The 27,981-nt window shown below is 40.1% G+C and overlaps 1 protein-coding gene across 2 annotated transcripts; it reads left to right on the top strand.

Annotated features, from left to right (window-relative positions):
* Positions 1 to 175: 175 nt before the first annotated feature.
* Positions 176 to 27,918, top strand: cep126 (centrosomal protein 126). Of its 2 annotated transcripts, none has more exons than XM_022189073.2 (11): positions 176 to 519; positions 753 to 872; positions 14,279 to 14,424; positions 14,525 to 14,639; positions 14,857 to 14,986; positions 16,756 to 18,733; positions 21,315 to 21,433; positions 21,765 to 21,834; positions 22,341 to 22,550; positions 22,657 to 22,721; positions 24,021 to 27,918. In XM_022189073.2, exons 1-11 carry the CDS (start codon positions 485 to 487, stop codon positions 24,027 to 24,029), a joined length of 2,997 nt encoding a protein of 998 aa, XP_022044765.1. In that variant the 5' UTR covers positions 176 to 484; the 3' UTR covers positions 24,030 to 27,918. The 2 variants fall into 2 exon arrangements, with proteins under 2 accessions (XP_022044765.1, XP_022044764.1); XM_022189072.2 differs by lacking the exon at positions 24,021 to 27,918 and adding an exon at positions 22,811 to 23,548.
* Positions 27,919 to 27,981: the final 63 nt, after the last annotated feature.

Raw genomic sequence — 27,981 nt, forward strand, 5'->3', positions numbered from 1 at the left:
TGCTTAAATTTACTCATATATTTGTTTTTCGTATGTTTTTCTGCACACTTTGTTGCTCAATCTGTATAGTTTACGACATTTCCGGGTGTACCTGAAGGTAGCATACCGTCATAACATTGAGCCGGGCGCCTCCTGCTGGACCCGGTGGAAATAAGCGCCTTCTGCCGGTTGTCAAGCAACTGCGTCCTCGGTTGCTATCATGGAGGGACTGTACACAGACAGCTGAAGCGGCTACACGAACCAACTTAATAGAAGACTTATTTTTACTCTTTTAAACCACATAAAGAAACAGTTCTGGAGAAGCTGCTGAGATGTGGTTTCGAACTTTTCCTCTGCTAGTTTGTCTTCGCCCCGAAAACGGTTGAATAAGTTGACTTAGCGCCGCCGACGTTAGCTAAAGAGGACAAGTTAGCAGCTAGCAGCTTTGCTCAGAGCTCAACCTGTATGTCTGTTCGGTGTCTGCAAGGATCGACAGCCCCGGAGGATGCAAGTTCTTCAGGAAAACTTCTTCTACCAACCGTATCCTTCACATATCCAGCTATTTATTTAGTAAAGTTTGTATAAAATACATCTCTAGACCTGTGTTAAGATCACTCATGACCAAAACTGTGGTATTATTTGACCAGTCTGTCTAATTTATGACAACTTAATAAGTACTTTTCATCCAGTTAAGTGGAAAGTTACATTTAGGTGACATATATCCACGTTAAAACTGCCATTTAAACCCCTATTCTTTAGCTGTTTGCCCCCAGAAATTTGAGGCTGGGGCATAATGGAGGCCTCGAAAATGAGAGACAACTTTTGGCTGAAGAACAGAAGTTATGCAAAGCCAGAGCTCGCAAATTTTCCCTGGAAACCAGCCGACGCCGGAGGTCAGATTTCAAATAATTATTCATGTATGTGTTTGGACAAGACAGGATATGATGTAGCTTTGTTAATCCCTAAGGAAATTCTTTTGCCAGACATTGCTCTAGAGACAAAATTCCATATCATTAGAGAATGCAGTGTCTAGTAGGAAATCAATAAGATGAAAGTAAGATACATTTCTGAAAATAAAATAAAACTGTAGAGCAGAGAGGAAGAAGTAATACTGGCAATGATACATGGGTAGTAAAGTACTAAAAGACATAATGAAATTTTGCCCATGAAAAAATGAAATGAGAAAATCAAAACTAATGTTGCACACACTATTGAGAAAAGTAATTTTGCAAATGTTATTGGTACTATTGTTCAAGTTTAAGTGTCTGCTGTTTTAGCTATCATCAAGTGCAGAATGTATTATCCTAGACCAAGCTACTGTCTCATTTCTGCAACCCAATCTTGCCCATTTATTGTTTATTCCTAATAAATAAACAGCATCTTCCATGTTTCTTGGAGGTGGATGTTGTTTGTTTTGCTGCGCACAGTACACACCTCCTGGGCTGACAGCTCAGAGTTCTGTCCCGGGCTTAGCACCTTTCAGGGATGGATGGTGTTGACAGGATTTTGCTGTCGAGACCTGAAAATAGATCCGCTGGCCCAGAGCGGTGACTGAAGGGTCACTTCTCTGATGGCTAAAGCTGCTAAGTTCATCCCTGTGCAGATATTAATACCATTCTAAATGCGTGTTTCCATAGTTATCAGCAGAGGCTAAAAGTGAGAGGTTGTGTTTTTAAACCATGAGCTTAAAAAAGGTTAATGCAAGGATCGCTGTAGCCAGGGGCGTCACTAGGTTTTAAGAACAGCGGGGCTTAGCCTCCAGGAGATGCACAGGATGTGAGTGAATGTTTAATTTCACAAACAGCTAACAAAAACTGAGGAATTGCTTTTCCACTTTTTGAACAGATTTAGATTTATTCAGAGATACTTTACTGTGTAGATGTTTTAGGCCACAGCGGCCATGACTTTTGCTCACAACACAATAATTCAGGTCTGCCAACTTGTGATCAGACCTTAGAGTGAGATTTGTTCTGTGTGTAATGCTGGTGGGGGGGTCTGGGGAAAATTGTTGATCCTATTTTCTGCATTCTGGTGTATTTTAAGAGCATTTTTGCCCTTTTAAAATCATATTAGAGAGATAATAAAAACATTTAGCTTAACAAAACAGAAAAAAAAACAGGGCAGGCAGTATTGAAAATGGTTCTTCTTGTAAAATATGGATTAAAGTTCTGTGGTTGGCTGTGCACAACACATTTCAGTATTTTCCATAGATATATGCATAATTGAAACAACTCCAGCAACCACTTTGTAACATTTGTCTTGGAGGATTCTAATGCACACTCAACAGCTTCAAATTGACCACATCAGCCAACTAAACAATAAAAATTGCTTAAGCAAAAACAAAACATATCTTCATAACTTAAATTATCCATTCACTGAACAGAATTACAATCAGACACTAAACCAGGGGCGGCTGGTCAATAGAGGGCGCTAGGGCGCCGCTCCCTCTGTCTCACATCATGTAGAGTCACAGCCCTTCCTTTAATAAAACGTTTATAAAATTACATTTACATGTATATCCCATGTTTTAACAAGCAAAATGGATAATAGAGCCTGTAGGGAGTTACTAAAATGTATAATTTGTAATAAAAAGTCAGATTAGAAATGTCCGACATTGTCTACAATTACTAATAGTGGAGATGTATCCGTCCGGGGCGCACTCATCTTTCTCCATTGACTCTCGTTATAACTTTGACATGCACAGTTCATTCCTCTTCAATACAAGAGATAAGAGACAGCGGGGCGCAGGCTGACCCCCAGGGCACGGTCAGCCTGCGCCCCGCTGAACTGTCGCTCATCTTCAGCAACACAGAGTTCAGGAGTTGCAATGGTGCTGTGGCTCTGTATCAGCTCTTCATGAGCAACAATCTTCAGGACACCTTCTCAGAGACTGTCTCTCCTGAAGATCCTCATCACGACTCCAATGACGACAGCTGAATCTGAGAGGTGCTTCTCAACACTAAAAAGAATCAAGACCTTCCTCAGGAACACGATGTCGCAGGATCGTCTTAATGCACTGGCCATGCTCTCTATGGAAAAGAAACTTGTCAGGGAGACCCCAGATTTTAACCATAGAGTCATTGAGAAATTTGCATGTCTCAAAGACAGAAGAGCAAAACTTGCATACAAAAAATAACACAGATGTAGAGGTGCTGGCTTTAATCTCTAAAATGTGAGGATTTACTTTTTTAATAATGTAAAAAACGCGTTCCAGACTGTTGCAGGCGCGTGCAGGAGGACCTGCCGTTACGCTGAAAAAAAAATCCTGGTGAGAACCCTGAAAACAATACATGTGATTCTAAAAACTCAACAGCTTTACAAACTGTAAGACTAAACTCTCCACAAGGATCCAAAATAAGTTGGACTTCTTCATGAGAGCTTGAATTATTCTTCATCTACTTCCTGAAAAGTTTGGTTAATAAATAAGACAAAAACTCATATTTTCAGCTGAACTAAAGACAGACTTTGTGATTGTTCTGCTCACATGTTGTGTTGTTGTAAACTTACTCTTTCAAATAAATAGCCTCCTAACCCTCTGGAAACCAGTGTTTGTCCTGTTTTTGTGTTGCTCCTCGGCGACCCTAGACAGCCGGTCATAATGTTTATTGAGCAACACACATACTATGATGCTTTTACAGTGATGGTTCTACTATGAAACCAGTTTGACACGTTCAGGCGTTCTATGTGTGAAAACTAAAAGATTTCAGGAATCAGAAGGTGGTTTTCAACTTTCTTTGTTAACTTTCTGCTTCAACTTCAAACTAAATTTACTTCACTAAGTCCCTCTGGACTTCCAGTAAGCTGTGTTCCTATTGGCTGTCCAGGTGGCTGTTTGTTGTTAGGAGGAACACCTGAGCAGCTCAGTGTCTTCTTGCTTTATGTCTGCAGTCAAACATTTCCTCGGCTTCTCTTCACTGGACCGGGGTTTGCTCTGTTGTTTTAGTTTATTCTTTAGGTGTTGGCTTGCAGCTTCCAGCAGTAAAATCCTCTTTAATGTGTTTCTTGGTGAGTTTTAGGGCTTTGTACTGGATAGTTGTCTTGGTAAATGTGGTTCTTTAGTCACAGTTAGCACATGGTGCTAATGTGTGCAGTGATTAGTGGATTTGGTGCAGCTGAGTTGTGTCTTTATCTTGGCTGTAGTGAGTCTTTAGAGGTTTTTGGTCAGACACATTCTGTATTCTTGTTTGTGAACCAATGTTGGTTGTCCAGAAGGTAAGAGTTCCTGTCCTGATTCTCTGTTTAAAGAGGTTCTCTGGTAGGCTGTAGGAGACTTTAGCGTTTGGGTTGTGCTAGTTTGGTTTTTGTACGGTTTCATTTGGATGACTATCTTGAGGCCCCTCCATGTGGTTGAGTGAGGTTTTCTGTAAAAGTTCTACAAAGCAACCTGCAGCAGAAGAGACTTTGAGAGTTTTTAGGAAGTTCTGGAGACCAGACTTTAGAGCAGCAGAAACTTTTGTCAGCAGTTTGAGCAGGAGAAGGTGAGCTTCAGAGTAGAAATGAGAAGGAAACCACCTTAACCCGTGTGGTGAGGTCCTGTACCAAGAGTTTGAGCAGGTTGTGAAGAGTCTGGAGTTCTTTGGTCTGAAAGCACCAGAAGAGTCGACTCAAAGGATACAACTAGCTTGGAAAATCCAAACTGAATCTCCATGTAATCTCCTATCTCCATGTTAGGAGATGCAGGAGAGTCAGTTTGGCATTGTGCGAATTGAATAGCGTTTCCCTCCCGGTACAGTTTGGTACGACCAATCATAGCACGGGAGGCGGGAGTTAATGCTGCGTCATCTTCAGCGCCTGGATTACCCATAAAGATGATGCCAGAGGAGGAGGAGGAGAAGGGGGGGGGGCACCGCCGTAAAACAAGGAGAGAGAGGGAGAGAGGAGGGGGGCCAAAGCGAATCTCTTTGTGGTCTCTTGGCATTTTGGATGGCGTTAGTCGTTAGCCTAGCTTAGCTAGACTGTATTCCCGTTATAAGGGATATACGGGAATACGGTCTAGCCCTCCTCCATTGACACATTTTGACAGGTTTTCAAGCTCCGAGCAGATCAGACCGAACCAATCAGAGCACCAGAGGCGGGAGTTAACGATGCGACTGCAACAGAGCAAGGTTTCTCTCGTGCGCTTTCCTCTGTTTTGCACGGGCTGAATTTGTCCTTAAAACCTTAACAAGAAGCAGCTCTTAAAGCTTTTCTTTTTAAAAAGGATGTATTTTTAATTCCGGCAGGCTGTAAGATAGAATGCGTAATGCTGCCCTCCACTGTTGAAAGGGAGAGCTTAGATTTTCCTCAAGACCCCTGTACGGCGAAGGAAGCTGTTAAAACTACAAAACATCATGGCGGAAAGGCAATTGTTAGGTCGCTTAGTGATTGTGTCACACATGTTACGCTGATTGGCTCTCTCCAATTCAAGCTGTGATCGGTAGTCCCGCCTCTGGGCTAGATTTGGTTCAATGGAGCAGTTCCAGACTGACTTTATGTGTATTTGTAATACACAATATAAAGGCTGTCTGGTCCCCAGGCAAGTTAGTCGTTGCCTCTTTTCACTTGACGTTTCCGACGATGAGGGGGCAGTGGATGGCTCGTTACTTTCGGCTTCTTGCCATTGTTTGTACAGAGGAAAATCCCGTTCCAAACGTGAGTAAATTTAAGCAACTTTTACACATACGCACCGACTTGGTTTGGCTCCGATTTTAAGTATATTCCTAACACCGCTAATTGTTCGGAAAGAGTCTTTTGTTGCGTAGCCTTTTCAAAAATAAGTGTTGTACTTGAGAGTACCGCATGTATTCGCAGATTTTTGTGACAAAAACGGCAGTAATCATTCACCGCGACGCTTTCTCAGCTGCATGCCATTGTTGTTTGGATTCAAGGTCGATTTGTTTGTGCGTCACATCCGTGTTACGCTGATTGGTTCTTTCTCGTTCAAGCTCCATTTGTTAGCCCCTCCTTTTTGAAATCGTCTCGTATCATCGCAATGCCAGACTGCCTTTATTTGTATTTATATTAATACATAAATAAAGTCAGTCTGGATTTTCCAGGCAAGGATACAACAGGAGATATTGTTGGTTCTTCTGTCGCTCTGCAGTTTCCAGTTTCCTTAGACTGAATATCAAGTTTCTATTTTAAATGATTTACCGTGTGAGCCCAAGAAAGCTTCAATAAACTCCCTCCATCCCCTGGACACAACATATTTTTATACCATGTTAAATCTTTTTTTTTTTTAATGTTTTTTAGTTTTAATCATAGTTTTAGCAGAGTTTTTCCTCTTTGCTTGTTTAGTTTTGTCATTTGTGTGAAAGGTGGGAAACCAATAAAGTTGAATTGACAAACTGAATAATTGACTAACTCATGATTGTGACAACAGAAGTGTTTTCATTGTGATTTAAGGGTTTGTTTCATTTTTAAGGTTGGGGTTAAAATCTTGACAGAAAAGATCAAAGAAATAAACTACATTAAAAACAATTAAGTCAAAGAAAAAAACATTTAATACAATAAAACTTTTGAAAAGAAAATTAAACATTAAATACAATGAAATTATTTTAAACAGAAGATACAAAACATGTAATTATGAAATTAAACATTTTTAAACAAATATCAAACATTAAAGATGAAATATTTTAGATAATTAAACTTTTAAAAATACAATTAAACAAGAATATTGAACCTTTAAAAATACAAAACATTTAGATTATTGAACCTTTGAAAAGACAAAACCTTTAATTAAAAATTAAATGTTTAATTAGAAAATTAAATCTTAAAGACAAACCTAGGAATTAAACAGAAATTTCAATGAAGCAATTAAAAAGAAAATTAAAAGGTGGTAAAACATTTAAAAAGAAAAACCTGAAAGATTGAATTTAAAAATTAAACACTGGGAAAGAAAAAGGAAAAAGAAAAAAGCAATTAAACATTCAAAAGTCAAAATCAAATCAGACATTAGAAAAGAATAAAAAGGTGACAAAAGGGCAAAACTGAACATTTAAGAAGAATCAAACTGAAGACAAAACATTTGAAAAGACACCAGTTAGACTTTAGAAGATGTAATTAATCAGAAGAGACAAAACAATCAAAAAGAGCAAAAACGGATAAAGGTCTGAAAGCGTTTTCTAGTCTGAAATGAAAACATCAAGTTGTTTCTTCAAACATTTCCTCTTTCTATGTTTTTGGTTTGATTATGGACAGATTTACTAAGAACTCATTTCAGAAAACTGCTTTCCAGATAAAGTCTACTAGTAGTTGAAGGCATCGAACTAATGTTACCTTCTTTCCACAAACTTTACTGTTCAGTGAAGAGAATCAAAGTTTGTTCAGGATTTCTAAAAAACCCACAGGTGAAGGTCTGAGAACATCTCAGATGGATGGTCTCAATGTGAAATCAAGACTCATGGTCACAAGTTTTAAGGCTTCTGTTAACCAGAAAGTTCAAACTAACAGAAAGGTACTGAGAAACTTTTAAAACGAAGAGGTCTTTTGCAAACTTGAAGGGATTTTTATAGAACTGAGTTCTTGTGTGTTCCTTCTTCTTACGAAGTTTCCTCACGTTCTCCACTCTCCGCAAGGTTGCCAGCCGACTTTTGATGTCACTCTGGAGTAGCATGAGATGTTCTCTTTCTACATCTGAGGCCCTCTTCCATTGCTTTCTCAGCTGTCTTCTTTGACCATTCTCTCGATCTCCTGCTGCCTCCTGGATTTCGCTGGTGCTAATCCTACTCTGTCACTTCTTACCTTAACTCCAAATCGCTGTTCTCCATAGTGATAAATAAAGTCACCCATCCATTCCAGCTTTACCTCCGCTGTTCCTACTTGTTGTTCCAGGATTTTCGTCAGGTCGCTGTTGACAGTTTCCCACTCTTGCTATTTTGACAATATACTCAGTCCCTCCAGGAATTCGCAATGTTACGATCGCGCAAATTCACGCGAAATCTACCAATTTCCACGAATTTTGCGCGGCCTTGCAATTTTGTCCAATCACCGCAACTTTCCCGCAATTTTGGCCAGCCTCCTGTGAGTTCCACCAATCATAGCAGCTCCCAGCGCAAACGTAATGCATGTACGTCACCAAATTCACTTCCTTGTTTCTGGTTTGAAGATGCAGACGTGCGATACTAATGTCTCTCATTTAGCAACAAAAATTACTGCTGAAGACCATGATAAACAATTAATTCACTGATGTTTTTCACCAAAGCGGAGATAAACTATTTGACAAGTGCAATATTGTGGTGGAATCCAAAAAAAGAGAAAAAATCCTTGATACATGCTTTTTTTTAAAAAACATGAAACACATTAGAACGGCTGAAATGAGCGGACAACAGCCCAGACAAATCACCATGATGGAAACTGTTGCATCCAGATCCATTAGATCACTGAAATAATGAAGGTAAATTAGATTATTTATTCCACCAAAGAACACGGCGGAGTTATGTGATGATTAGCAAGTGTGAATCATTCCTCTGTTACCAACATCACTCAATAACGGACTCAGGGATTTGAATGAAATTTTCAGGGTCGGTCAGAAATGACACAAAGACCATGTCGCACTCCCTTCTGTGCCAGTGCTCTGACTCAGTTAATTAGGAACAGCTGGGGAGAAGCACAGCTGAGCACGATGACAATAAAGTACAATCAGCTCTGTATAAAGCCTGGCGCATCCCTCAGTTCCCTGCTGCGTCATTGCCACATACCTGCCATCTACCTCCTGCATCATGTTCCTGCTCAAGACACACTGGACCCTGCTGCGAGCATACAGCTCTTGGATTAACTGATTACCTCGTCTGCCACCCCCGATACACGCTGCACCCTGTTACCCGTACTCTGTTATCAGTGAGTTACCTTGCTGGTCCTGTCCTCTTCACCCCGGAATCCCTCACCCATTCTGCACCCCCCCCTTCCGTCAACTCCCAGTCTGCATACCACTCGCCACATTCCCCACAACCGCCATCTCCCTCAGCTCTGCTCCCTTTCTGGTCTTCTGATTTCCCCTACAGGACACTTTGTAAGTTTCCCCACTCCCTGTTAATTTAGCTTCGCTTTCATCGCGGCCCTAAGCCGTCGCCTTTTGTTTTTAGTTTAGTTTACCCTCCACCATGTTCCTGCACCGTTGTTCTTAGATTAATTTAGTTTCGTTTTGCCCCTTTCCTGTTTTCCCTTTGTGCATCCCTTATGGAGTGCTTTATTGTTTAGTATTTGTTTAATAAATTCTTGTTCAATCATCCTGCCTGTCTGTCGCCTGCTGCATGGGTTCACACCACCTCATTCGTGACAGAATGACGCAACCTTCCCAGAACCCAGCAGGCGCCCCATCCAGCACCCTGAGCTCTTCTCTGGAGATTTTTTTTCTCCAGCGTGGAGAACTGCATTTACTTTAAGACCATCAGTGATTTATGGCAGAAATGGAGGGAGGAAAGAAAAAATATTACGATCACCTTGGGTCGCAGATTAGCAGCCCAGCGTCCCTGGTTAATGTGCCATCTACCGGTAGAAATTAAGGAGTTTCTGGAGACTCCTTTACCCTACTTGACCGTCCCTAGCTACATATTTCGCCATCCTCGCTCTGAACCTACCAGTCTGCCTGTCTCAGGGCTAGCCGAACCTTCGGGTGCTAGCACACCACCCAGCAGTCAATGAGAGCCTGTTTCCTTCCTATCCTTCCTCTGTTACCAACATCACTCAAAAACAGGCTCAGGGATTTAAATGAAGTTCTCAGGGTTGGTCAGTAATGACACAAGGGCCAAGTGATTAGACTTCGGCAGTGATACAGCTTGGATCCACGGATTTGTTAAGGATTTCCCATTGAGGTAGCGGCACGGCGTCTGATAGCGGCACAATAACTATGGCAACAAGCGAACGCTACCTCAGCAGCCTGCTGACGATCACATGATTGCGATCCTTCAACAAATCTACCACTGTGGACGTATTGGAAATGACACAAGAAACAACTGATTAAATTATGGGGGTGATTCTGAGTCCCATCAATTCCCGTTGCCTGCTACATGTTTAGGTCACACGATTCGGTATGTACACATGCAGGACACACACCTGTGTTCAGCGCAAGGTCAGGTAATGAACTGTCTTGGTGGAGGACTGCGCTCTCTTCTTGTTAATTGACGTGACAAGTCGTGAGCGTGTGTGTGAACACGTGTGTGCCAGGAAGTGAAATTAACTTTTTAAGCCACTGACAGATATGTACAAATATGATTCATTCAATAGTAAATTATCATTTTGTGCCGCAAATCTACCAACCACGTCATATCAAATTAGCTGCTGCTGATTTCCCACCTTGGTGTGTCAGCTTGTGGAAATAAGTTGGAACGTTAAATAATTAATTTCGGAATAAATATTGTCAATTACAGTGTTGAAACATGTTCTACAAGCTGGAAAAAATGCAGCTTTTTATCACTGGTCACTATCTCCCACAATTTCATCACAACAAATAAGCTTAAAACACCGCAACTTTTATCGCAATTTTTTAGAAAAGCTGCCGCAAATTCAGGCATTTTCGGCCGCGACAATCACGAAAAATGCCTGCGAAATCCTGGAGGGACTGTATACTGCACTATGACATTTTTTAAACCACATATCATACATGACAATTTTAGGCAACATCCTATCATTTTGCGCTTTTTGAACCACATAATAAACTATGCTTTATGGTCTATCATTTGTGTCTATGGAGTGGATGGGGACTGTCTGCAAATTGCAAAATTGCAAAACTGCTGCAACAGCGAAGACAGACACAAATATTCAAAAACTTCACTCTGATCCACTGTAGTGTCACCAAAATCACTGCAAGCTTCAACTGGCTCCTGTTGACACCAATGTTATTCCTGCAACTTGAAAGACAGCTACTTTTGATAAAACTGGGCATGTAGCACATTTTCTACCTTTCAACAATGGGAAAGAGGCACCGTTTATATTTTGACAACCAATATCTAATGAGTTACTAATGCCAGAAGTCTGAATCTGTGAATATCTTTCCAACCTTACTGAACTGTGGCCCTGAGGACCGTGGTGGGTGTCCTTTATTTTCATTTCTGAAAGGTGGCAACCCTATCTACGACTCTTAACAGCTATTTATACTACTACTGCTGCTTGTACTTTTAGTATTACTACTACTGCTTGTACAGCTATACTACAGCTGCTATTAATCGTCTGGTATTTGGTTGTCAAGCTGCTAGCGTGCGTTAGTGTTTTGCTAGTGGCTAACTAGTTAGCTCTCATAGACTGGAAGCTCTTAAGATTTAATCATGAAAAAAGAGCCAAAAACTATTCTTACCTATGAAAAGTTATTCCAAGTTTTCTTGTCTCGATCGTCCGACGTAGCGTGCATTTGTATGCAGTACAATGAGCCGGCATTCTTCTTGTTTTAGTTTTCGCACCATACACATCAATGGAAAGCACTGAAACTTTGCCCCCATTAGCTTGGTGTCCCAGTACGCACGCCGCTCAGAGTGGCATGTCCTATCTACTCTTCTCTATGAGGGCTGCACACAGGCTTTGATGCATCACTCAGAGACAGCCAGCCTGACAGCTGCACAATGACGGAAAATGCAGACCGGATTTTCATAAACCTGGCGTTCTCTGACTCCAACTTGAACACAAAAGTTACATATTCCCATAACAGCAAAGTGAAACTTTTATTTGCCCTTGTGATATTTGGAGTGTGGCGTGAGTGTGTGTGAAGGGACTGAGTTGCGTGTCTCACGGCCAAAGCGTGAGAGTTGGCAGCCGTGCTGTGTGCATCTGATGCTGGAGCTGATGCTCTAGAAGGAAGTCACCCCAAAGATAGTATAAGGTTAAATAAATAAATAAGTGTGCACACCTAACTCTATGAACAACCAGAACCTTCACAGTGCATTTCAAACTAACTAGCTAGCTAGCTAAGTAGCAGCGTCTCACGCTGCCTCCTGTACAGGGGTCTCTCTCCTACAGCGTGTCCAAGCCAGGTTTTTATTTGTCAAACAGGGAGCATTTGGTTCATTAATTACATGGGCCTTTCTGCTGATAGTAACAATAAGATAGCTCCAGCCCCCCAGCTATCAGCAGTGATGAATACTTACTCTCCTGAAAACATTTTGTATATTCATTAGGGATGGGAATTTCGACTAATTTCCTAACTGACTAGTCGCTAATTTTATTGGCAACTAGTCGGTTCGGAAAACTTGCAATTAATCCTTTAAGTGCCAAAGTCGCAATATTGCGACAAGCAACATTGCTGAACATAACAAGTCATAGCTTCAAATGTACTGCCTTGTGTGCCTCATGTACTGTACACCAGGAGATGGCGGACATCTGTAACTTCAATCTGAGCATCAGTTGTGGGCGTGTTTTCATTCAAAGTTTTGGAGTTTACAGAGTTTGTGAGTTGTGAACGGACAGGCGGTGTAGGTTTGGAGAAATGAACGTGTCATCCGGAGGTCAACCGCCCCCTGCTACGTGTGCGTGTGAGGGGAGGGGAGGAGGAGCAATTCTCTCCCTGGCTGCCCAGCCTGTTTACACAGAAGCCGATGCAGAGGCGCGAAGAACAAGGTGCATTCTCCTAACACTGCTCTAGTCGGTTCTGTGTGCTCCTCCCGGTAAACCACTGTTGCCAACTCCTCAGTAAGGAAAGTTGCTGTAGGCTGTCCTAAAAGTCGCTAGAAGTCGCTAAATGACGTCATCGCCTAATTTGCATATTTCCCAGTTTGCATGTAATTGTAATCAACGTTGTAGGAGAGAGGAATAACGTTGTGGAAGAGACCAAAAAGTGAGTATAAAACACCCAAAGTATGTTTTTATACTAGAGGCTAAATGCTGTGGTTTATTTTAGCATGACAGTGAAGAAACATTTTCGTTTATATGGCTCCATAAGTCTGGATGGGCTCTGTAGTGACTGCGCATGCGCAATTCATCTGCCGCCTGTCTGCGGAGTGATGTGGGTCTCCCCCTCCCCTCACTGGGACTGCTGCGGGGTTACTGGACTGACAGCCTGTGCTCTGGGAGGGGGAGAAGCTCATAGCAGCACCTGCTACTTGTTGAAAACAGTAACTGCTGAATGAGCAGAGTTTTCCTATCAGAGTCTCCAAAACGGCAGAAAAAGTCGCTAGTGGCTTTTGACCAAAAAAAAAGTCACTAGGAGCTTTGAAAAGTCGCTAGATTTAGTGAGAAAGTTGGCAACACTGCGGTAAACACGTGCTGCAGGTACCGAGTGGTTGTAGGGAAAACATGGACTGGATTTCAGTGATGTGGGCGTGCTCTATATGAACAAGTGGAATGGATTGGATAACGACGCACTGGGTCAGACTCTACCTTCCACTATGAAGTGAAGGGAAACTAAGATTTTTGATCATATTTAAGTTAGTAATGACTGGTTATGTGATGATTTATTTCAACTCATATTCCGGCCACATTATATTGAATTTGTCAGCACTTTTTTATTAAAAAAAAAAAAACTTACTTTTAAAAAAAAAAAAAATGAACATAAAACTATTTAGGGGGGCGAAAGAATGTTTTCAGGGGGCCTAAAATAAGCCTGATGATGCCACTGGCTGTAGCTGTGAGGTCACATGTATTGCCTAATATTAGAGCTAGATTTGAGTTTTACCCATCCGGTGACAATGATTTCCTAATTATATTTAGCTCATGGACATGTCTGCATCAAGGGAAAAAAAATCTAAAAATAATCTTTGTTTCTATTCAAAGCAGGGACAAATATTAAGGTGGTGGATAAGCCTTTCCATTTTATGCTAACATGACAATCAATCATCAATATCTGCCATAGTTGATCCAGAAACACATTTTTATACAATATTCAAATAGAGGGAGGAAATGCAAGATTTCAACTTTGAAGCAAAGCTTATTTTGTGCCTCTTAATCTAAACAAGATAGTGTAATAGGTACAAGTTTGTACATTTACGTTTTAGGAACCAACACTGTTTTATGCAGGACTGTATTGCAGATTGTGATGACTGAAGTTCCACGTGTGCAGCACCTAATGACATTAGATAATGGATATAAGATAACAGTGAATCTGTTTATTTTTAACAGGATGGAAATTTGTTAACTGAAGCCTAGCTGATTTTTTTGCTCTAGTTGTCAGCACTGTTTAATGTACCATTTTGACAAACCCAATAATGATGAACTTCATGAACTGTGCTGATGTCTTAGTGAACTTAGTACTGACCGGTATCTTTAATTTATTCATGACAATGTTGAAAGCATATCTCGGGGAATGGACTCAGGTTTCTTTATCAAAAACATGGCCAGACGAGATTTAATCAGTTAAAATGTGCCCAAGGTTCATGCGCTACTCTTTTTCACGGCTCAGGGCTTTGGATGAAAGACGGAAGCAGTGGGACATGCAGGAGCAACGTCTGAGAGAAAACATCCTACAGCAACGCAGACAGCAAGTCCAGGATGCAACTGAACGCTTCCAAAGAGCTCATCTACCTCCATCTCAGAGACGTAGACAATGTTAGTAAAGTATAGTAAATATACTGCTTAGAAATGAGAAACAATCCACCAACAGTCCTGACACACTCCTGCTTGCATGTTTTTCTTTATGGTGTTATAGCTTTCAGAAGGAATGTCACAAATATCGAAGATGCACTCAATCAAATTCAAGGCACTTTGAGTTCATACACCCGGCAGTCGTCGTCTTTCTTGTCCAGCAACAGTAACATTAGCAGGTAAAAATGTCAGATTGACAGTTTTATCATTTCACATACTGCATACAGCCTTGTCGCTGCTGTCAGTCTGAAGCCTCAGAATGTCACGCAAATGTTTGTGATATTTTTGTCCAAAATCTTTGATTTGTAAAGTATTTTTGTGTAACCTTTCCTCTCTTACTAGCTTAAAGAGTCATGCCTTTTGTTTATGTTTTTCTCCTGTCTCCTAAAAAAACAGCACGCCCTCTCCTAAGCCTCCCACAGTTTCTAAATCCTCCTACCGCCAAGCACTTTCTGCCATGGAGGCCTACACTACACTGCTTCAGGAACAGAGCAGAACAGAGAAGCACCAAGATACCAGTCCACAGGTATTTTTGCTATTACTTCATCGCAGTGTGCAAGGAACAGAATGTTTTGTGGGTGGACAGGAGGTTACTTCCTCCAAAACCAAATTCTAATGAATGAGTCAGGCTTTATTATTGTTTGATTTTACTTATTTGCTAGGATACCATCTATTTTAAGTTTGGAAGTGAAGAAATTGCTTGAAAAGTTGATCAGAATGAGAGTCTTCCAGGGAGGGAAGGTCAGCCAGCTGCTATCTTAACATGAGCAAATGGGAAAAACAGCCTGAGGGAGTAGATGAAGTCTGGCCCTGACACCTCATTTTCTGTCATTTCAAATTTTAAGCAGCCATAATTGTTGTGTTCATCCAGTTGTGTCTGTCAGTCTGCAGCTTGGAGACACACTGTCACAGTAATTACTCTCTTGTTTCTGATTTAATTAGCTTTCCATATATTTGTCCTATTTGAAATACGGTCTCTATTAAGGACTTTAATTTTTGTTCTAACAAACGAATCAAAACTTGAAGATTCTGGTGACAAAAATCAGCTGCATTGCATGAACTGGCTGTATTGGTTTCAACTAACAGCACTTCTGCATTAATAAATCATTGTGTTATCCCTCTGTACGCCAAATTTCTTTTTATCTTGATAAAAACTGTGAAATTTTAATATGCATTCCCAGTATACAATGATAATTTGAATCAAACCACCTTTCATTATGGACATAACAAATGTAAAAATTCAGTTAAAATATGCTTTTGTGGTGTGTGAGGTGACATATGTTGATAGATTCCGTGGCAGAAACTGTGAATTTTTCATATATTAGGATGCTGGACAGTTAAAATACATCCTGTTAGTACTTCATTCTACACAAAATGACCCCAGAGGGCAGCAGTGTGACATGAACCAATTTCTCTCACAATGCTGTCACAAGCTACAGCACCCTCTAGTGAAATGTGACTGAATAGTTGTTCCAAAAATTATATTTTATGTAACAAATAGTCTTATTTTACCTTTGTAGAATAAATAAATAACAAATCTGGCTCCATCAATCCCTGGGCACAGGGCGGAACATGGTAAGCACCAGATCTGACCTCACAGTTGGTTTAACAAATCTCCTTACACTAAAAGAAAAAAAAACACAGGTATGGAGATCTTCATTAAATATTTAATTTCTTATTGGAATATCAGTGTGATGACATTTTCACACCTGACTTGTGTGTATTACATACATAAGAACTTGTTTATGCAGTTGCACATCCTTGAGCTGTTGTGTTATGTTAGTAAAGACAGCCTTTTTACATTGAATATTTTATAGTGCATGAAAGAAATGAATGTATAAAGTGCAGCTTTTATGTTAGGCACCTTATTAAAATGATCCAAAGAAGTGAAGTGGGGTCTTGTGATTAAGAAGCTACAATGTTGCTTAAATGTTTTACAGTTTACTCTTGCTCACCATCAATAAAGCACATTTTCCATTCAAATTCAAGAAATATAAAACAAAAGTTCCAATCACCATTTAGAAATTCTTTCTGAAACCAGAAAAAGTATTTTACTCTGTAATGTTTTTGTTGAGAAAAAATAGAAAAATGTAATTTAAGCCTTGAAATTAAGATGTACCTCACCAGCATCACCAGAAATGAACATTCTCTTTAAGAGAGATAACTGGGCCACTTCCTATCTCTTTTTCAAATAACTACTACTTTAAATCTGTGTTCCATCCCAAGATATATAGACAGTTGTGAACTATATTCATATTTTTTGCACAACAGCTCAGTTTTGCTTCCGTTTTTCAGGCCAGCCACCTGTCTGATTCCTGTAACTCTGAGAGCCTTTCAAGTAAGGACAGTTTGGAGAATGAGGACCCCAACCACAGCGCAAAACATCTGCAGAGTTCCTATTCATCATTCTTGCTTCACTCAGAGAAGACCCATCCAGACCTGAGAAACCAGCATGATTTGTGTCCATCGTCAGACCTAACTTCTTTCTCAGCGATGATGCTTCTTGGTGATAACTTAGCCCGATCAGGAAAACTGCCTGAACCTAAGCAGAACAAGCAAATGGACTCTGAATGGCCGAATAATAAGGTTCATATTTCTGAGACGTCTTGGGGGTTCACATCTGTTGATCAAATAACTAAAACAGACAGCCAGCCCACTCTGCACAACAGCAACTTATTAACTGTTTGTGAAATTATTAGTGGAGATCCAGAGCACTTCGAGGTAAACTCCACACAAAACAGTCCCACTGACAACACCATTGTTACAAATAGAGTCGCTCTTGGCAACGCAGCACTTGAGTCTTCATATCCTAAACAAGAGGCTCTGTTGGATCTCAGACAGCAGAAAATCCATGATGACAGACAATTAAAATATCCATCAGCTACAGAAATTCCTTTGCCTGCCAAAAATGGCAACAGCAAAGACATTTTGTTTGGGGCTTCCCCAAAGCCAAGTATTTTCTTGAACGACAAAACAACAGATAATTTGTCAAAAGAAGGAACTTTTCAGCAAACAGGAAAAGAAAACCACCATCTGTCATCCCAGAAAGAATCCAGTGCAATCATAAACAATCTCAATAAGATTTCAAACTCAGAACACAAAACTGACAAGCCCACAAATACACCATTGTTGCAACACGTATGCAAATCTAATATTCAATCAGACATGCCCAAGTGTCTTGAATGTTCTGAGGAAGAATTAGCAAAACTTCCTGTTTCAATTGCACCATCTCATTCAGTATGTGAAGTCAGATTTATTAAAGGAATCCTTAAAAAGCAGTCAAAATATGTATCAAGAGATACTACGTTTGTGTACGGCTCAGGACATTTATTTTTTGCAAAAGAAGTAGCATTAGCAATCAGAGATAGTGTTGAATTAACAAGGGCTAAAACTAAGGACATGGCAGGCAACACCACTGTCAAAAAGAAGCTTCGTTGGTTTGACGAGGTACATTTGGAAAAAGAGACCAAAGACCAGAACACAATTAAGCAGATGAAAGACAAGTCTTCCAATCTTTGTCGATCAAAAAACAACTCAGAGGACCACCAGCTAAGTCACGCTACAGTCTCAGGGACTCCCAAGCCAAGACCCAGCATGACCCCGGCAGCCTCCACTGGTTATCACTTTACAAAAGAAGCATGGGCAGATGTTGGGGTTCAAGTCAGTACGGCGCAGGAACGAGCAGATGAGGTCAAGGTGCCGCGGAGCAGCACCAGGTCCAGTGGCCCCAAGGTTCCCCGGAGAGAACGTTCTGCCAGAGCCGGAGCGGGTCCTGTTTCCTCCAGAACACGAAAGGGCACTGTCATACGACCTCAATCTGCCACTGAGGTGAGTCAGATTGCCAAAACCCAAGGGAAGATTATGGTGCCCCGCCCACCTCCTCGGATGAAATCGGTGGAAGACAAGACGGCGTACATCACTAAGACTCCATATGGCATGGATCCTGCCAGTGTCAGCTATAAACAGGCCCTGGCTGTAGAGCAGGCCCTGCACAAGAACAACTCTGAGGGCTTTTTCTCGCCTAACGCACATCATGTGATCACAACAGATAGTGCTGTTATGTACACACCTCTGCCGCCCTCATATACCTGCCCCTTCTCAGAGGTCAACGCAAAGAGTACGTCCAGCTCAGGTCACCAGGAAACTCACAGCTACGGCAGAAGAAGAGGGATGACTTACAATGAAAGAAGTATCTGTTTAGATTGCACCCCCACAGATGAGGAGATTTCACAGCTCTGGCACGGCGTCCGCAGTGCCTTAACCACCAAGGATGGTAATGTATATTTTGGCTAGCAACACCTCACACAGTGTAGGCTTAGTTGTACGCCTGCAGAGATGACATTTAGATTAACAAGGAGCTTCTCCCAGGCTTGTTTTTTAACCATTTGCTTTCAAACTTAAACTGTAACAATTTAAGAACCATAGCTGTACTGCATTCTGTTCCTTTTTATGCCTTATTCTTCACATAAATACAGCCTCAGGTACTATTTGAGTCTGTTATTTTTACTGCAACTGTCCTCTCGTGTAGTCACACTGATGGGAAATGCAGTGAATTACCTAATTGCTGTTTGTGTGAGTTGCATAAGATTCCCAAGAGATCCTTTCCGACTCAAAGCAGTTTTTGCATCACTATCTGTCTTCTTAAGCATTTGGTGTTTGTCATTATTTGCATGTTACAAATTGATCCACACAATAGCTGACATACACACATGGACAAAATTGTTGGTACCCCTCAGTTAAAGAAGGAAAAACCCACAATTCTCACTGAAATCACTTGAAACTCACAAAAGTAACAATAAATAAAAATTTATTGAAAATTAAATAATCAAAATCAGCCATCACTTTTGAATTGTTGATTAACATAATTATTTAAAAAAAACAAACTAATGAAATAGGGCTGGACAAAAATGATGATACCCATAACTTAATATTTTGTTGCACAACCTTTTGAGGCAATCACTGCAATTAAACGATTTCTGTATTTGTCAATGAGCGTTCTGCAGCTGTCAACAGGTATTTTGGCCCACTCCTCATGAGCAAACAGCTCCAGTTGTCTCAGGTTTGATGGGTGTCTTCTCCAAATGGCATGTTTCAGCTCCTTCCACATATGTTCAATGGGATTCAGATCTGGGCTCATAGAAGGCCACTTTAGAATAGTCCAACGCTTTTCTCTCAGCCATTCTTGGGTGTTTTTGGCTGTGTGTTTTGGATCGTTGTCCTGTTGGAAGACCCATGACCTGCGACTGAGACCAAGCTTTCTGACACTAGGCAGCACATTTCTCTCCAGAATGCCTTGATAGTCTTCAGATTTCATGGTACCTTGCACACTTTCAAGACACCCTGTGCCAGATGCAGCAAAGCAGCCCCAAAACATTACTGAGCCTCCTCCATGTTTCACCGTAGGGACAGTGTTCTTTTCTTCGTATGCTTGGTTTTTGAGTCTATGAACATAGAGTTGATGTGCCTTACCAAAAAGCTCCAGTTTGGTCTCATCTGTCCAAAGGACATTCTCCCAGAAGCTTTGTGGCTTGTCAACATGCATTTTTGCAAATTCCAGTCTCGCTTTTATATGAGTTTTTTTCAGCAGTGGTGTCCTCCTTGGTCGTCTCCCATGAAGTCCACTTTGGCTCAAACAACGACGAATGGTGCGATCTGACACTGATGTACCTTGGCCTTGGAGTTCACCTTTAATTTCTTTGGAGGTTGCTCTGGGCTCTTTGGATACAATTCGAACGATCCGTCTCTTCAATTTGTCATCAATTTTCCTCTTGCGGCCACGTCCAGGGAGGTTGGCTACTGTCCCGTGGGTCTTGAACTTCTGAATAATATGAGCCACTGTTGTCACAGGAACTTCAAGCTGTTTAGAGATGGTCTTATAGCCTTTACCTTTAAGATGTTTGTCTATCATTTTTTTTCGGATGTCCTGGGACAATTCTCTCCTTCGCTTTCTGTTGTCCATGTTCAGTGTGGTACACACCTTTTCACCAAACAGCAGGGTGACTACTTGTCTCCCTTTAAATAGGCAGACTGACTGATTATGAGTTTGGAAACACCTGTGATGTCAATTAAATGACACACCTGAGTTAATCATGTCACTCTGGTCAAATAGTTTTCAATCTTTTATAGAGGTACCATCATTTTTGTCCAGGCCTGTTTCATTAGTTAGTTTTTTTAAATAATTATGTTAATCAACAATTCAAAAGTAATGGCTGTTTTTGATTATTTAATTTTCAATAAATTTTTATTTATTGTTACTTTTGTGAGTTTCAAGTGATTTCAGTGAGAATTGTGGGTTTTTCCTTCTTTAACTGAGGGGTACCAACAATTTTGTCCACGTGTGTATGTATCAGCTAATTCATGTTTTGATATTGAAAGGACAGCATATTCTTCAGATACAGAAGACAACAATATCTGGAAAAGCGGGCTTGGTTTGCTTTTAAAAATCAAATCCCTGCCTCATAATAGTCTGTTGTCTGCCTTTTCTCAAACCTGAATCTCCCACAATGCCATGAACAGTGCAACTCACATTAGCTCCTTCTACTGAAGACATCAAATGTAACTAAGACGCTATTTTCCATTACATCAAAGACTCCTAAAGGAGGCACTTTGAACGTAATTACTTCATGGGTGCAGCTGCATATATTCTGACATTGTTTTAAACAGCATGGATGAATGGATCCAGGTGCAGCCGCACGATATAGCCCAAATAATCAATTTTGCTTTCCTAGCAATACACCAAACAGCAATAACAAATACATTACAGTTATGTGAAGTTGTATCTCGTCATGCATGTTTACTTTCTCAAATTTGCTTATTGATATAGTTGCATTTCCAGTGAATATGTCTTCTTACAGGAAAAGCTATCCTCAGAAGACGTGCCCCGGAGAGTGGGCAAGTTTTACGGAAACCCTGCGTTGAGCAGAGCCGACAGCCTGCTGGCTCGGAGAACAGAAGACTTCTTCAGAGCTCTCAGGTACCTGCTTGTAAGTTGTGCAGTTGCCCTGTGGGAAGGAAGAGTGAGAGCAACTTCTAAAGCATAATAAATGGGTGTGTTTCAACTTGTGGAATCGTTTTTTAAACTCCGTTTCGTGCTGTCCATAGTGTTGGTTGAGTTGATTAGATATGACAGCTTATGCTCCTCCAGACAGGACATTCTGGATGGACTTGAGTTGGCAGTTTTATCCACAAATAATTCCTTTACAAGCTGCTCTGTAATTGTGCGTCATCTACAGTGTGCTATAGGCTGCATGAATATTATGTATGTTCAATCTAGTGGTTTGATGTATTTATTTTGCTTTGTGTAGCCAACAAAACAGACTGCAGAGCTGACCAGACCGTTTTCAGTTACTCACAACACAGCCTTTCCAAATGAAGGTATTGTGAACATTTTGTGCCTGTGTTTAGATTTTAACCTAACTTTTAATTTCTTAAATTTCACAAAAGTTCTCCCCAGTATGTAAACTACCATTCAAAAGTTTGAGGTCACTTAGAAATGTCCTTGTTTTAGAAAGAAAACATTAAATGAATCAGAAATACAGTCTAGACATTATTAATGTGGTAAATGACTATTCTAGCTGGAAATGGCTGATTTTTAATGGAATATCTACATAGGGGTACCGAGAAACATCCAACTATGATGATTAGAAAATCCAATTATGTTAGCACATGAATAAATGTGTGTGTTTTTATGGAAAACATGAAATTATCTGTGTGACCCCAAACTTTTGAACGGTAGTGTATATTATGTAATGCATAGGGAAAACATCAGAAATTGAGAAGTATAATAGTACAGATATGCTATACATCTTATACTACACCAGCATTAAAGTGGAAACGGATGAGACTGCATGCCTTTCATGCAATTTTTCATGTGCTCTCAGGTTTTGAGAGTGCAGCCCAGTTACACCTTGGTGAAGTACATGCTGAAGGCCTGCTGGAAGACAGGGACATTGTGGCTGCCATGGAGACCGCCCAAACAGAGAGGTCTGGAACAGTGCAGCAGCACAGCCGACAGCAGGGGCTCACCACCATTTCCTTGGAGGAGAAGAAAATCCTTCTTTCTCTAGACAGACTCAACCACCAGCTGCACTGTGAGCACTTTGCAAAGGCTGTTTGCATTAGCAGATGGGTTGAATTGTGTTATATGTTATGTAATTTCAATGCAGGATAACCACTCCTTCTTGTTATTATTTGCAGGTGTACAGGAACATGTTGGAGGAAATACTGGCACGCATGGCCTCATACTTATTGATCCACCCTATGTGAGTATTTCTAAGGGATTATTTTGCTTTCCTTAACACAAAAAGTTGTTGAAAATCTTTTATTCCTTCACTTCTGTATATGTTTGCAGACCAGAGAAGCGAAAGTCACAAACCATTACAAGCGCCGTGCATCCTCAGCCAACAACCGCGCTCGACACCAGAAGAAATTCTGACGTGAAGCTTGTATGGCTGTGTAGTTTCCACTGATCTCAGTGCATACTGTCCTGCATCGTACTGTTCATCAAAGCACTTTATTACCCAGCAAAATGCATTTTAAAAAATGTGGCTACTGCAGCAACTTAAAGATCTGGGAGATTAGCAACAGCAGATTGACAAAACAAAAGCGAAATTAAACCAAATTGAATTTTGAGTTTGTGTGTTGAAGTTAGTTTTGCATTTTCACCATCTGCTTGAACACATTGCCACAAAGAATTAATGTAGTTTTTGTTAAGCAACGTACTAATAAGCAATCAAACTCATAAGTGCCTATGAAAGTGATTCTGGCTTCAGTCTGTTTCTGTTTCACATATACCATCTTATAATTGACTCACGACCAGCACTAACTGCAAAATACATAAACTGTAGATTTGTATGAGGTTTTTTTCAAGGCTGCCCCATTCTGATTTTACTTTATTTAGTAAAACTATAACTTAGTGGGAACTATTTTGCGACCATATTGGCAGTGAACTGAATAAAGCTTGTTGTCAACACACTGATAAGCTGACTGGGTTCACTATCTTTGGCAGTATTGTAATTTTTCTCAGCCTTGCATGCACAGTCAACGAGGCCCGGAAATGGTTTCTAAAGAGAAGTGTTGCAACGTTGAAGGTGTGTTTGTCTTTCTTTCAGGGCAGTAGAACACATGATTATGTCTTCGATACTCAACCTACTGGCTCAGCAAGCTGAGTCCCTGCCAGAGGGCTTCCAGAGTCTTTTGTTACGATTGCATCTACCCTGAACTTTACTCTTGCTTTAAGTCCTGATTCAATTAATAATACCCTCTAATTACAGCAGCATCATTTGACAAAAGACCGTATTTATTTAACTTAACTGTCAGCAAATGCATTTTTATGTATTATTAATTAAAAGCTTCTCTGTCTTCCTTGCCAAACAATAGGTGCATGAGGGGGGGAAAGGCTGTAGGGCTTATTGATGTGAATTCAGTTGCCCCTCCTTTGCCGGCGTGTCTGGTTTTGCCCCAGTCTGCCTGCTAGGACTTGCTCCAAGAGATGGAGGAAGCCCACGCTCATTTGAACTGTGATGAAACTTATTTTTTTTTCTTTTCTGGTTTAACTGCAGGTTTCTTGACTGCTTCAGCAAGGAGCTATAAAAAAATGATGTGACGGGACGGCAGTGCCTCACTGCCACATCACCTCCTTGTTATCTTACACCAAAACTGAGAGCAGCCACAAAGAGAGGAAATATGTTCAGCTTTGGTGTGTGACGATGCCTGCAGCAGCAGAAGCTCTTTGACAAGTTGTGTGCCAAGAGATTTTCTTCTCTGCTGTGGTTATTGGAGAAGGGACATCGGACATCAGTTTACATGAGGTGATTAGAGAGGGGGAAAATACCCAAAATTCAGCTGAATAGGTTAAATAGTGTTGTCAGAAAGTCACAAATTTGCTCAGTAGGAATAACCAGCCCAACAAAGTGACCGAGCCTCATTGTGGACTTTTTTTAAACAACTAAATTTCATAACAAAATGGTACATTTCTTAAAAATAAGAAGAATATTTAAGAAAAAAGCATCCTGTTCATGTACTAAATTCTTTAGATTTCCAGTGTCTGTACATGCATAGATATAAACAACAACAAAATCACGTACAGCCTGTTTTAATCTGTGTAAATCTCCAAACGGCACCGACTGATATTTAACTCCAAATACTGTACTTCAGGTTCTCCCTGAAATCTGTTGCCTTTGGCCTGTTACCATTAGTGCTCAGCCTCATTATACAATACAATGGTGAGCGTTAACCAGCGCAACACCCAGAAACTCAACAAGAAAGGGCAAGAGTGCTGAAAGTAAGGGGAAGAGATTTCCACGGATGCAAGTTTGAGCTTGCACTTTGGTCTGTTTTGAAGCTTAATCTCGGGAGCATTTTGTCTTGTTTTGTTGCCGTCCACTTAGCGTGCAGTGAATGAATGACTGATGTGGACATATTGCATGAGAAGACAATGTTTTTAAAAACTGGTATATATGCAATGCAAAAATGCATGTAAATTAAATGTGGGTTTAACAGGGGGGAAGGGGAAAATGGATGGGTGAAATGCATGATAACACTAAAAGCAAACACAGAGTAACTTATTACCATTGTGGTATATATGGATTAATTCATGTTGAAGGCAATGCAAACAGAAGACAGAGGGGGAAGAAGGAGGAGAGAGAGTCCCTTCATGAGTTTGTTTATTAGAAGCTGCACCCACAGACTGTATGCACGCATCAAACCCTGTAGGGGGCAGGCAAGCTCCCATCTGCCCATCTGTCTGTAGCAACACTCTGCGTCACTATGCCCGATAATAACACCAGAAGGGAGCGTTTTAAACAAAGTGGACTGATACAGCTGCCCTGCCTTTCCGGACTTGAGATTGATTCCGGTAAATGGAGCCCCCCAAAAAATCGTTCCTACTGATATTCAACAAGCCTCAGCCAGAGTGAGACAGACCTTTTCACAGGCATGAGGAGATGTTGACCAAAAGTGACCAAACTCGTGCTAAGTGGGTGGTCCCCTCAGGGCTGCCGGGACGCTGCAGTCCATCTCTTTAATGTGTCTGAGTGCGTTACAATGATGTGAAAATGACCACTTTCACCCACACAATGGACATTTCTTGACTGGCAGCATGTGTGCACAGAATGTTTCATTCATGCAAAAAAAAAAAAAAAGTGGGCTTGCAGCACAATCACTAAGTATTTTACAGGCTTCTAAAATGGAATTGTAGTGATCATTTTAATATGACTTGAATCAAAAAGAACAGGATGAATCTGAGAGGTACAGGAGCAGCATATTACAGTAGTGCATGAAAAAAAACAATACATTTGGGTTATTAAATTCCTACAACTTGCTGCATGCAAAGTTTCCAAAGCTCAAATATAAACAAATCGAAATGAAAAACAGTCAAATGAACAAAGTTGAGCATCTGCTGAGGTATATGTGACTGGCAGAGGGAAGCTCTTTAATCTGCTGCGGAGCTTTTACAGTGTCTGCGGATATTTAATAGGGGCTTCATAATCATTCATTCAGTGGTTGTATGGGAAAAGCTGAAACACAGCCTCTGTATCCAAAGAGGGTGGATCTTGACAAAATGATTTGTCAATGGAAGAGGGGCCTCATTAGCATAACAATTGTGGGAACTGCATGGGTCTACTTTTCATGAGCACTGTAAAAAAAAAATAAAAGAGAAAGAGAGAGAGCCAGAGAGAAATAGTACACAGTGAGAGAAAAGGTGCTTTTGAATTATTGTTTGGATCCTTGGGAAAATGTATGTTGCCTTACTATCCATAACACAGCACTGAGAAAACCTGCACTGGGCTGCAAATGGTATTTAATGGCAGAATTTTAATGATCGTCTAAATTACTCAGCGTGCATAAACTTGCACAGATCAAAAACTATGGAGCAATCACTGAAGCTTCTTTCTGTTTAATTTTGACGGATTGCTGTTTAGTAATTTTCCACCTGTATGCGCATATTTGAGGGTCTAAAACTTGCACGTTTGTTTTATTTTTTTCAGCATTTCGTTTCACTCGTTAACTGTAACCGTGTTGATATAATATTCAAGATTCAAGAGGTTTGTTGTCACGCTACACTGTACAAAGAAACTCTTATTTCCTGATCTTCCGTAACCCTTAGATGCACGAGTGATAGGACCAACATTCTTCTTTAAGTGGGTCAAAAACAACTCATATAAGAATTCATGTGTTTTTATGCCCTTTTTGTTATTTTGGTAGAATAATAATTTGTGTTGTTGTTTGTATTATGTTTTTGTCCATACAAGAATGCTTTCATGTTTGAAAATGTTCATTTTACACTTTATAACAGATTTTTTAAAAAACATTTTGACATTTGAAAAAGAAGAATGTTACACAGAACAGCAACAAAAGAATTTGTCCACTCTTTTCCTCTAACTGTTGCTGCTCTCGTCTCTAACAGTTTGTGCACTGCATCACCTGTTGCATGATATTGTCAGTGATAAAGAGCTTGGGGTAGTTATACAAACATTACAATTTTTTTTTTAAGTATAAAAGGTAACTTAAAAATGTAAATGGAATGATATCAAAAACACGTTTTTTAAGGAATAGATGGAAAATGAAATGATAAATTACAAAGATATTGCAAGAAAAGGGTTAACCAAATGACACGATGTATGAAAGTGTATAAAAACTAAAGCAGTGACTAAATAAATAAGCAGACTTATTAGGTGCACTATGCATTTGTAAACCCAAATTGCACTAAATGACTATTGCAGTAATAAAGTGAATTATTTTAATATTAATATTAAGCTAAGCTCAGTTGCAACAAGTCCTTCAGTTACTTTTCACTTGTTGTAGCCACATTTACTGTATATCTTATTGTTAAACGGTCAAGTTTTTGCAGTGGCATACAAAAGTTGTAGTTAAACTTAACGAGTGAGTAAATAAATACGCACATGTGGGCTACTTTATATGGAAGCCAAAAAACAACTTTATTTCAGCAAATGTTGTCCAGATTGTCTCATAAAAGTGCAAGGACGATTAATCATGAAGATTAAATGAGCAAAACATTAAACATCCTATACAATATGGATACTGTCGAATGAGATGAAAAAGATTTTCATATATTTGATCAGATTTAGGTATTTCACTGAAGCTGCTTTCCATTTAATTTTGACAGATTTCCGTTTTATAATTTTCCACCTGTATGCGCATATTTGAGGGTCTAAAAGTTGCATGTTTGTTTTATTTTTTCATCATTTTGTTTCACCTGTTAACTGTAACTGTGTTGATATAATATTCATGATTCAAGAGGTTTGTTGTCACGTTACACTGTACAATGAAACTCTTATTTTACTGATCCTCCTTACTAAATGGTACAAAAAAATGTATAGAAGTGTATGAAAACTAAAGCAGTGAATTAAAAAAAAAAGCAGACTTAATAGGTGCACCATGCATTTGTAAACCAGGTTGAAGTGAGTTACTTTCATAATGATTTTAAGCTAAACTCAATTTTTGCACTATAACACTTTTTTCATGCCTAACTTCAGTTGCTTTTCATTTTTCATGGCCATA

This window comes from Acanthochromis polyacanthus, chromosome 13 (genome assembly GCF_021347895.1).
Source record: "Acanthochromis polyacanthus isolate Apoly-LR-REF ecotype Palm Island chromosome 13, KAUST_Apoly_ChrSc, whole genome shotgun sequence".
Lineage (NCBI taxonomy): Eukaryota > Metazoa > Chordata > Actinopteri > Pomacentridae > Acanthochromis > Acanthochromis polyacanthus.

Bases quoted from the DNA above. Each gene is read 5' to 3' on its own strand.
- cep126 (XM_022189072.2), top strand. From the start codon at position 485: ATGCAAGTTCTTCAGGAAAACTTCTTCTACCAACC. The intron at 14,640-14,856 runs GTAAAAATGTCA...CTAAAAAAACAG, and splicing joins AGCAACAGTAACATTAGCAG to CACGCCCTCTCCTAAGCCTC. The intron at 18,734-21,314 runs GTAATGTATATT...GTCTTCTTACAG, and splicing joins TGCCTTAACCACCAAGGATG to GAAAAGCTATCCTCAGAAGA.